A 9,123-nucleotide genomic window follows, 5' to 3' on the forward strand; every position below is an offset into this window, starting at 1 on the left:
CTTGACCTCAAGCACAAGAATTCCAAGACCCTGGCCTTCAACTTCACTCCGCTTCAATCTGAACCGTCGACGGAGCCAAGCTGATAAATTAAGGAGACAAGGCATCACATTACAATGGTGGCTTACTGTTTCACATAATGTGAGGGAGCGCAGTCCCAAACGGGACAAGGTTTAGAATGAATTTTGGATTTCTAGATTCTAGAGAAAGTCATCCATGGCCACTGGCGGGACCCCAGGCCCCTACCCACCGCTATCCCGTTGGTTAGTGGCGCTGATGGGTCCTCGGATGTACGAATGACGAGAATATAAGAAAGTTCGTTGTTGACCCTGGCTGAACATACGGCTCGCAAACGGTACCGAAATGGTACTGCAATCAATTAACCGAGTCGAGTAAAGTCTCCAGCCTTGCATTTTATCAGGGAAAGGGAATCCAGGTAGTTTTAACTCTGTTTCATCCGTATCTTGAGTTGTCTTCTCAGAACATCCTCAGCCGGAACCAGAAAAGGTGTGGGGTGATAAGCTGGTGATTGGACCGTGGGTCAACCTTCTCGAAGACTCCATTTCGTTAAGGGTTCTGTCACAGAAGTCATGCCGGCAGGTGTATTCAATCTGATCATATGTCATACAGACAATCATGTAATGGCGGTGAGGTGGCTTGGGTAGAATCCATAAACGTCTCCCATCTTCACAGGAGGGAACAGTGCAGAGGAACAGCGCAGATGGCGCGGACAGTATGAAATGGGTCCTGGGTGACTTAAATGGTAGGATTATGAGTCAGAACTACAGCCACGGCAACCTGACGTTGTGGATTAGATGTAGAATAGGGTCGAATATCTGGCTGAGACGCACCGCAGTGGACACATTCTACAACGGTACCCTCTCTCACCTGTGCTTTCGGAACCCTACAGATGCAGGTAGAGCCTTGATAATTCATGTCCTGAGAATTGGCAGTCAGACCCGAGCGCAGATAGCCACTGTCGGCAGACATACTCTTGTCTGGATGCATCGAAGGCAACATAGTTTTTCGTAGCCTGCCTTCTTCCACTTTGCTACGAGACTGGTCACATTTGATCAGCCGCACTATGCTGAATGAAAGAGGTGCACACTGACTTGACATCGGCGTACCCCTCCTTGAGAAGCCAGTCATAGAGTTCTCTGGATATTGCCTCACGTTTGTAGTAGAGTTCGTAAATATAACGCGATCGAGCATGAGATATTCGCATGATTGGCCATAAGGACTCAGCCTTGCGCTTGCCCTCGTGAGATTCATTCTCTGCATCTCTCATTTTCTTGGCATAGTCGTCGAGAATCTGGCATGAACTGAGCAGTAGTATAGTGCAAGTCGGAGAGGCTAGCATACGCTTTCAATATCCTCGAACCCTTCGGGGGGCTGCTTTGTCCTGGTTGTACGTATTCTGGGCATTGGGGGGCGTGAAGAGAGGTTCGATTACATAAGCACATGTTGAAGATTAAATGGGCGCCTGCTGCCACGCATCGCTCGTGTGAGTTCCCCTGCACGGTCCCGCAGTCTGAGTTCAAGCAACAGTTCAAGTCCCTTTTGCGCGTGTTCAGAGTTGCGACGCTGGCCCTCTCAACACACCCCGGCTGCCTCCTTTCCTCCTCCTTTGTGGTTCCCTACTCGCGACGATGGCTGTCTTTGTTCGCCTCTTACGCATTGCTATGCTGTTTTTCAATGTCTATGACTCCTACAAAATCCTGAAACTACCTCCGCCTTCCGCTCAAAACAAGGGCCGGCCTTCGCTACGCGCAATGTCCCAACGAAAGCGCGACATGAAAGGCTGTTTGGCCGTCTGGATCGTTTGGGTACGTGCTGACTTTCTCAAATGGCAATCTACATGCTCAGATATGAAATCAGTCTTGTTTTATCACGTACGAACGCTTCGCCGAAAGCATTGTCAGTCTCTTTATACCATTTTATGACGAATTTAAATCCCTGGCCATGCTTTTCATGATCATGACTCGCGCCCGCGTAAGTAATAAAATTATTTTCAGAACTAGGTCATTCAACTTTTCACGAAGGGCGCAGAACCGATATACCTACACATCATCCGACCGTTTCTCAAACCATATACGTCAACTATCGACCAATTGTTGGATTTTGCACATGTCGTGGGGGATATCATCTTTGGTCTAGCTGCTTTGCCTTTCATCTACGTGATTCACTGGTGGCAAAGACGCTTTGGTACAGAGCGTGAAAGCCTCGATACGGAAACAGAGTCGGGCCCATCGTCCCCTATTCCTAATGGCAATGGGCAACCATCAATCAGCAATGGAAACGCATCCGAAAAACCAGCTAAATCAAAAAGCCTCCGCCCATCTAAATCTTCTCTACAACCTACTACTAAACCGCATTCCTCCAACTTGACGAACAAGAAATTATCGAATCAGGTATGGCTTTTGGTTTAATTAAAGATTCGCTACTGATTGTAATTACGCTAGTCCAAACCATCCACCGTTCCTTCACATAAGGAAGTGACTGCCCGTGTCTCTCCTACCCACGATCTGACTTCCATCAATGATACTTCGGTTGATGGCCTACCTGTGACAGATGATTGGAGGCAATATCCTGCATTTCCGTCTGCTTATCCTCCAACTCCCCTCGCCAAGCAAGACCACATAAAAGTCACGGCGTCAGCCCCTACCGGCCTGTACCCTATTATTACCGAGGAACATACTATCCCGGATTTTCGCCCGTCGCTTTTGCGGCCGCATGATGAATCGGACTCCAATCATGCTGGCGGTTTAAGCGACGAAAATAGGTCGCACGGGGTCCAATTGACTGAGAAAGAACATAATATTACGCTCGTGATCTCGAAGGCGGATGAGTCCGACGATTCTGATGAACTAATGGATCTCGAGGATGATCAGGAATACGAGTCCGAATCAGAGGATGAATTCAACATAACTCTTCGCACTCCCGATCCCCCTATGCGGATCCTCACACAGTTAGAAACTATGGGTGAATACTCGAAAGAGCTTTCACCACTGACCTTATTGACGACAACGGACAATGAATCCTCTATGCGCACACCATCAACGGAAACATCGGCCTCAGACGATGCAGCCATTCCTCCTACGCTCGCTGGCCAGAAACGAACTTTTCAACCGTCCACGAACAGTGCCCGCCTTCGCAGTCCACGAATAGTAGCTCGGGGCACCACAGTCAAAGTAGCCAGGTCCGCCAAGTCTCCTGTCAAACGTGGTACCGTTGCTCGAAGGCGATCACCCCGAAAGTCTCCTCCGCCATCAGAAGTAACCGGGTCTTCCGAATCAAATACCGGGGCTTCTTCCGCCTCCATCTCCTCTCACAGTAGTGTGCAGGTCGCTAAACGTCGTCGCGTATCTGCCTCTGCGAAGGCCGCCCCCGTTGCAGAGCCCCTTAGAAATTTTAACGGACGCACAGTCTCTGGAACCAACAGCTCTAGGGGACCCCAAAGACTCGCAGTGAATCGCTCCCCAAAACAATCGCGAGTGAAGACGACTGCAAAGTTACTGACCCCACCTTCCAGAGAGGGCTTAGCAGTAGCAGACGGAAACTAAATATAGCATCACCATTGACGAAGTCTAACTTTCACCTCCTTGTTTCTTCTCATAACTTTAGATCTCAGAGCATTTATTTCGATGTCATACAATATATATCCACTCATCATCGTCTTACTTAATTTATGGAAGAAGTGTCATCGGCTCTTCTCTGACCTATCACTCCGAACTGAAAATATTATATATCAAGCGTATCAGGCTGCTTGATGTTTGAGGGTCGAAGAGATAACGTTCTAGTCTGTGGGCCTCGAATCTTCGAGGCAACGTTCTCGTCTGTGGGTCTCGAATCGGCGAGGCGAACAAGACTATTTGAATTTGGTCGAGCAACGTGTTCAACCGAAAAGTGACATCGGCTCTTCTCTAATTTATGACTCTAACTCGAAAATATTATGCATTCAGTGTATTACATCTCTTGATCCTGGAATCAAAGAGACAATGTTCTTTCTGTGGGTCCTGAACCTTCGAGACGATCAGAACTATGTCAAGCTAATCGAACAACACGTTCAACCGACATCCGGACAAAGTGCTCGCCGTGCATTAACATGATAAGTGACTTACATCTAGCATCGGCGTATTAATTCAGGCGTGCTAGATTTCATAATATTGTACGCTATTTCTAACTTTTCATTGAGTGATACACGAGATAAATTCTTGCTCGGTCCCTCTGTGCCGAGTATGCATCAGGATGGCAGCTATGACCGCCGTGACTGAGGCCCCACTTCTTCTTTTTTTTTGAGAAGACGGACAGCCCGACACCGCGGACCTCGTTTGAGTAGTATAGTCACGGTTGACGTAGGCGCACAGCCGCGTCTGATGGAGCGGTAAACACGTTTTGCGATGACATTGTGCGTCGATAGTACCCAGTGTGCTACCTACGCTGGGTGTAAAAAAGTAACCAAAAACCCCCTTTGAGGCCAAGAATTTGGGCCGATAGACTAGTTCTTCAATAGTTTGACCGTATGCTGACCTATGATCGCTGTTTTGAAGGTCATGCGTTGAAAAACAGAAGCCCTTTGGCATTTCCTCCTCTCGCCACAATTTTGATGGCTCCCGCCACAAATTTGTATTGATTTCCAAATATAGATATACACCGCCACCCCTGAGGATCGTCACTTCGAGCCCGCCTCCCTTCTCGTCCCCTGCTTGGCTCGGGGATGTCACACTCGGGTGTCTAATTGCAGCGCTTCACACAACGTGGATGTAGTACTGATATATTAAAATTTAACATAGTTAGCCGATATCGCACAGGCTTACCCTCTGTCCTCGACTACTCTTCATTGGTCGCCACAAAATTGTTCGCACCATCGGAGCATTCGGAGCTTCTCAGTAGACAGATGGTGCTGGAAACACGTTGTCTGAACCTGATGTCCTATCTCTCCTACTCTCATACATATAAACATACGGACCATGATGATTCGTATCTTATCCCACCGCCTTGGGTATAATTTTCATTCCCTTGTCGAGTGACATATACTTCCTCCTCTATTATTAACCTTCGTACTGGTCATCTAAACCATCTTACTCGGCACAAATCTTCTCAAAATGGTAGAAAAAAGGAAAGGGGACTCGCACGACAATAAAAAACCAGACAACGACGAGAAGAAGAAAAGACGTAGGAATAACCCGAGGACACAGGGTACAGATCACGACGACGAGGTGAGGTCAAGAGGGCGTAAACCTACGAAAAAGTATAATCCGAGTGCGGTAAGTTGATACCCTTTTCTGGTAACGCATTGTATTCATCATCGTTTATCAGGGAATGAACACTACACCTTCTCCCCCAGTCGAATACAATCAGGGAACAGAATCCGTTTTCTCTGCATCGGATCTGGCCCCAGTAACTCCACTCAAGCCTCGTCGTGGTAGGCCCAGGAAAAGAGGAGGAGAAGGACAGACTGGTACACGAGGGGATGAGAATCGACGTCGCGAACGAGAGCCGCAACCACTTGCGCAATTACCCCCTCCCTCCTCGACGCCTTCGGGACCGAGTCATTCGAATTATAATCCGATAGGAGAACCATCTTATGGCGGAGAGGGAAGCCAAAGTGGAATGCAACCTTTCCAAGGTCACGGCTTTGAAGCAGAGTTGCATCATAACCTTTTCCCGATTGTCAACCCTTTGAGACAGCCAGATAGGAACGTCACAAGTTTCGACAATTATTTCTCTTTTCCAGCAAATTTCGGTGGTATGGTCCCGCATGGCGGGGCTACAATGCAAAACGAACGCGGAGAAGGAGGGAGCGGAATACACCTTCGGCTTGACGCCTTTGAACTGGGCTCGCAATATAGCCCCACCTCCATAGATCAACGTTCGAACTCTCCATCCTCTCAGTGGTCATCAGATACCCTCAATGGTGTGGCCTCGATTACCCCCGAGGAACGGCATTTCCCCCCCACACCCTACTTTTTCGATACCATGGCCGCTCCGCACTGGTCTGCGCATTCACCTGATTCACAAGGCACTTTCATGTCGGGTGTGGACCTCGAAGAACCAGGGATGGTCGGTCATCCTGGGCTTGTTATCGGACATTTCTCCTCTTCGCAAGCTTTCGCTTCAAGTTCGAACCAGACTATGGGTCCGTCGCATGGGAGTAGCCACCAGTTATCGCAAAATCACGAGAGTCATCCGATGCCACACGAAATGCACGAGCACATTCCCTACACAGATTGCAATTGTCCTGCATGCCAGCATTTTCGTGCCACTTGGGGTTCCAGCTAGTAGAGGCTCGGACGTTGTAATTTATGTTTGAATCCGTTTTTTTTATCATTTTCAGTTTTTGATTTATCTACTGGCTGTCTTGATTTATTTCATAGTCCAAGCGTCTAGACTTTTTTCGTCTGTAGTCAGAAATTATTGTCTTCGCGCACATTACTCACCTCTCTGGCATGTACATACTTACTTACTTGATCAATAAAAGCTAAGCGTTGAACGCTGTTGCACAAATAAACCCAAATAAACCCACCACGTCCGATTCGCTTTCCACCGTTTGAATCCTTACGAGTAGCAACAATATGCCGGTTCCCTGGGAGGCGTTGATTCCCTTCGGTATGCCCAGTCGCATTATTCATGAAGAATTATTGCCCGTTTTCGCTAAAATCCACTTTCAGGTCTCTTGACTGTTATGTTCGGGGCAGCCGGAACGTTTATCAAATCTTCCCGCAAGTTTCAAGACCAGGGCAAAGTATGCTTCTGGTTTACTTTTGTCTAACGAGCTTAGAATGATGGATTATACTACAGACTCCGCGATATCATGTCGACAAATGGGAGGAGATGATGATGAAACGGGACGAGAGACTAACGGGACATTCACGGGGCCAGACGGTTCGTTTCCACCGTTCACTTGATTCATTTTCAAATGTACTCAACACTCTCATGGTGAATAGGATAGCCCAACGGCACCAGCCAACTTTCCTACAAACAGTGTTTGGTATACCCAAAGTACATCGTAGGACGCCCATCTCAGCCTCGTGTATTCGCACTACTTTTCCTCTCAGTCTGATAGAAGATTTCATCCTGAGATCTGGTGCGAACTACTACCTTACTGGGAACACACTTCTTTTCGTCAGGAATGACTCAACACACACCTGTTCGGCTCGGTAATCTAAGTACTGTGTGTTAAGTATGCTCGAGATCTTGAGCGGCTGCTGGAAGCGTTACCCCGTCACCGGAGTCGATGAGCGCCGTTAAGGCTTGGCCTTTCACTCCTGTCACAAGGCCCATGGCAGTGCCAATTGTGGGTCCCAAATCGTGGTGAATCTAGCGTTTTATTTTTGGCATCAGCCAATGCAGTGCAGCTTCTAGATACACTAGACCATGGCAGTTTTCAACCAGGTCCACACGCTCTGTGTAGCGGTACATGTGCTCGCTATTCCCACTGTAATGTCATCATCGTCACAGCCATATCGCCGTCCTTCCAATGACTTGGCAAGCCGGAACACGTTTTCTGCGTCATTAGTTGAAAGGCAGGGTTCGATAAGGTTGAGGGTGCACGAAAGTATGACACCATGCTTTGCTATGATGTTCGCGGACTGCCACAAACGGATGTGAGGTCATGAAAGGACGCTACGCTACCCACTGCATTGACTTACCACCTTGCCCCACGAAAATGAATTGTCGATGGTATATTTGAATTCCGGTGTTTGACCATATGCCCATTGCCAGCTCTAAATTGAATTCAGGCTCGTCTCTGGTTTAATCAGAGATTTTGTCGGAACTCTTCACTCACCGGTAATTCAGACATTCCTTGCTTGATATAAGGTAATGATAACCATTCTTCTGACTCGCTTATCTCTACGATCTAACAATGTTCAGAATCACCGGCATTTCATAAAGCGAAGTGCTCTCACTTTCTCGTCAATGCCGTATTCTCTTCGGAACTCGTTGACCACCGCGTTTGAAAAGGAGAGATGATCCACATGGGTATTGAATTGTCGGAGGTTGCATACAGGAGAGCGGACCGACGCGACACCCTTGCTTATCATCGTTTCCTAGTGATTACAATGTTCATACTGACGGGGACGCCCACTTGCTTATTTCACAGGAAAGATGAAAAGGAGATTTCACCTTATTCGTACGAAGTATATCACCCAAGTCGGCGAGTCGAGTGGATATTAGCATTGTTCCATGGTGGTATGCGCGTGTATTCACTATTTTGTACGCAGAGCCTGAAACGTGGATAACAAAATCATAAGTCAGGTCGTAGGGGAAAAACGAAGCCAGACATATCTTGTTGTGCCCTACGCAGATGTCATTCCTGTCATTCAGACTGGCATCAATATTCAACGAGCGTACAGCCCGAAGTATCACTTGTGCGGTGAGGTGCCTGTCGAACGACCGTCGGGGCTGATGTATTGAGAAATTGGTGTTTCCTAGGTCCTACCAGACGCGTCCCTTGTAAGCCTATACCACTGTTTAGAGAGCCTGTCCATACATGATATACTGTCCCTCCTCCACTTCGCCTCCGAATGAACGGCATGCCTGGACGCGATTTGAGGGCATCAAAGTTGATTTCCTTCCATGGATTTTGGTTCCTTCCAATGATTACACATGGGTCATCACGGTATATGAGTAGCAATGGTTGACTAGGTGTTTTATGCCGGAATAGCCTGGGGGAGTCATATTAGGACTTGGAGTGATTCAAAGTTGGCGACTCTGAGTGACTGACCAGTCTTCGAACGTGAGATTAAAATAAGGATTAGTAGATTTGGATAAATATATAGAACGTTGAGGTGAAGCAGATGATAGATGGCGGTGAGAGAATTTTTGGAGTGGGCGAGAAAGTCGAGCAGAAAAGAAGATCATTTGGATGTGTCTGTTTACTCGTCTGCTCTTGTCTACGCGGACAGTGACCTCGGGAACAACTGCATACGGGTTTTCTTTCTACCAATGCCAGGCATTGCCATTGCTGCCTTCCTAATGCGCTCTACTTGTCTACTCGAGCCACGGGTCTTACTAACGAACAAGCACTCATTTTTAGAACAATTGTGGTTATAGTTCCCGCTTCAACGCTCAATACTCTCCGTGTTACGTTAGACGTGTGCGGCACAATACAGAGGAACGAG

General features: G+C 47.7%; 7 protein-coding genes across 7 annotated transcripts in view; 3 read left to right on the plus strand and 4 right to left on the minus strand.

Annotated features, from left to right (window-relative positions):
• Positions 1 to 575: 575 nt before the first annotated feature.
• Positions 576 to 1,444, minus strand: AGABI2DRAFT_211718 (hypothetical protein). The gene is made up of 5 exons (XM_006456613.1): positions 1,361 to 1,444; positions 1,111 to 1,310; positions 991 to 1,057; positions 850 to 937; positions 576 to 796 (listed from the first exon to the last, which is right to left on the minus strand). Exons 1-5 carry the CDS (start codon positions 1,421 to 1,423, stop codon positions 768 to 770), a joined length of 447 nt encoding a protein of 148 aa, XP_006456676.1. The 5' UTR covers positions 1,424 to 1,444; the 3' UTR covers positions 576 to 767.
• A 203-nt stretch (positions 1,445 to 1,647) lies between these two features.
• AGABI2DRAFT_78758 (hypothetical protein) lies at positions 1,648 to 2,427 on the plus strand (the record flags this gene model as incomplete). The annotated part of the gene is made up of 3 exons (XM_006456614.1): positions 1,648 to 1,824; positions 1,877 to 1,990; positions 2,041 to 2,427. 3 exons carry the CDS (start codon positions 1,648 to 1,650, stop codon positions 2,425 to 2,427), a joined length of 678 nt encoding a protein of 225 aa, XP_006456677.1.
• A 31-nt stretch (positions 2,428 to 2,458) lies between these two features.
• AGABI2DRAFT_188520 (hypothetical protein) lies at positions 2,459 to 3,782 on the minus strand. The gene has a single exon (XM_006456615.1). It carries the CDS (start codon positions 3,087 to 3,089, stop codon positions 2,886 to 2,888), a length of 204 nt encoding a protein of 67 aa, XP_006456678.1. The 5' UTR covers positions 3,090 to 3,782; the 3' UTR covers positions 2,459 to 2,885.
• A 1,321-nt stretch (positions 3,783 to 5,103) lies between these two features.
• On the plus strand, positions 5,104 to 6,280 carry AGABI2DRAFT_181189 (hypothetical protein; the record flags this gene model as incomplete). Its single annotated transcript, XM_006456616.1, has 2 exons — positions 5,104 to 5,265; positions 5,318 to 6,280. 2 exons carry the CDS (start codon positions 5,104 to 5,106, stop codon positions 6,278 to 6,280), a joined length of 1,125 nt encoding a protein of 374 aa, XP_006456679.1.
• Positions 6,281 to 6,510: 230 nt separating this feature from the next.
• NdufA1 (NdufA1 NADH dehydrogenase 1 alpha subcomplex) lies at positions 6,511 to 7,137 on the plus strand. The gene is made up of 4 exons (XM_006456617.1): positions 6,511 to 6,607; positions 6,670 to 6,743; positions 6,800 to 6,883; positions 6,946 to 7,137. The coding sequence occupies exons 1-4, from the start codon at positions 6,574 to 6,576 to the stop codon at positions 7,009 to 7,011; spliced, it is 258 nt and encodes an 85-aa protein (XP_006456680.1). The 5' UTR covers positions 6,511 to 6,573; the 3' UTR covers positions 7,012 to 7,137.
• Positions 7,138 to 7,238: 101 nt separating this feature from the next.
• AGABI2DRAFT_211723 (hypothetical protein) lies at positions 7,239 to 8,863 on the minus strand (the record flags this gene model as incomplete). The annotated part of the gene is made up of 7 exons (XM_006456618.1): positions 7,239 to 7,590; positions 7,651 to 7,725; positions 7,788 to 7,859; positions 7,909 to 8,049; positions 8,126 to 8,437; positions 8,493 to 8,667; positions 8,727 to 8,863. The coding sequence occupies 7 exons, from the start codon at positions 8,861 to 8,863 to the stop codon at positions 7,369 to 7,371; spliced, it is 1,134 nt and encodes a 377-aa protein (XP_006456681.1). The 3' UTR covers positions 7,239 to 7,368.
• Positions 8,864 to 8,915: 52 nt separating this feature from the next.
• Positions 8,916 to 9,123, minus strand: part of NdufA8 (NdufA8 NADH-ubiquinone oxidoreductase complex I 19kd subunit) — a 1,124-nt gene continuing 916 nt past the window's right edge. Inside the window, exon 6 of the mRNA XM_006456619.1 lies at positions 8,916 to 9,098. The gene's annotated coding sequence lies outside the window, so the exon portion shown is untranslated. The remainder of the gene's footprint in view (positions 9,099 to 9,123) is intronic.

Source organism: Agaricus bisporus (assembly GCF_000300575.1).
Source record: "Agaricus bisporus var. bisporus H97 unplaced genomic scaffold AGABI2scaffold_14, whole genome shotgun sequence".
NCBI classification, from domain to species: Eukaryota; Fungi; Basidiomycota; class Agaricomycetes; order Agaricales; family Agaricaceae; genus Agaricus; species Agaricus bisporus.

Bases quoted from the DNA above. Each gene is read 5' to 3' on its own strand.
- AGABI2DRAFT_211718 (XM_006456613.1), bottom strand. From the start codon at position 1,423: ATGCCCAGAATACGTACAACCAGGACAAAGCAGCCCCCCGAAGGGTTC. The intron at 1,311-1,360 runs GTATGCTAGCCT...AGTTCATGCCAG, and splicing joins GGTTCGAGGATATTGAAAGC to ATTCTCGACGACTATGCCAA. The intron at 797-849 runs GTGCGTCTCAGC...CCACAACGTCAG, and splicing joins TGTAGAATGTGTCCACTGCG to GTTGCCGTGGCTGTAGTTCT.
- AGABI2DRAFT_188520 (XM_006456615.1), bottom strand. From the start codon at position 3,089: ATGGCTGCATCGTCTGAGGCCGATGTTTCCGTTGATGGTGTGCGCATA.
- NdufA1 (XM_006456617.1), top strand. From the start codon at position 6,574: ATGCCGGTTCCCTGGGAGGCGTTGATTCCCTTCG. The intron at 6,608-6,669 runs GTATGCCCAGTC...ATCCACTTTCAG, and splicing joins GGAGGCGTTGATTCCCTTCG to GTCTCTTGACTGTTATGTTC. The intron at 6,744-6,799 runs GTATGCTTCTGG...ATTATACTACAG, and splicing joins AGTTTCAAGACCAGGGCAAA to ACTCCGCGATATCATGTCGA.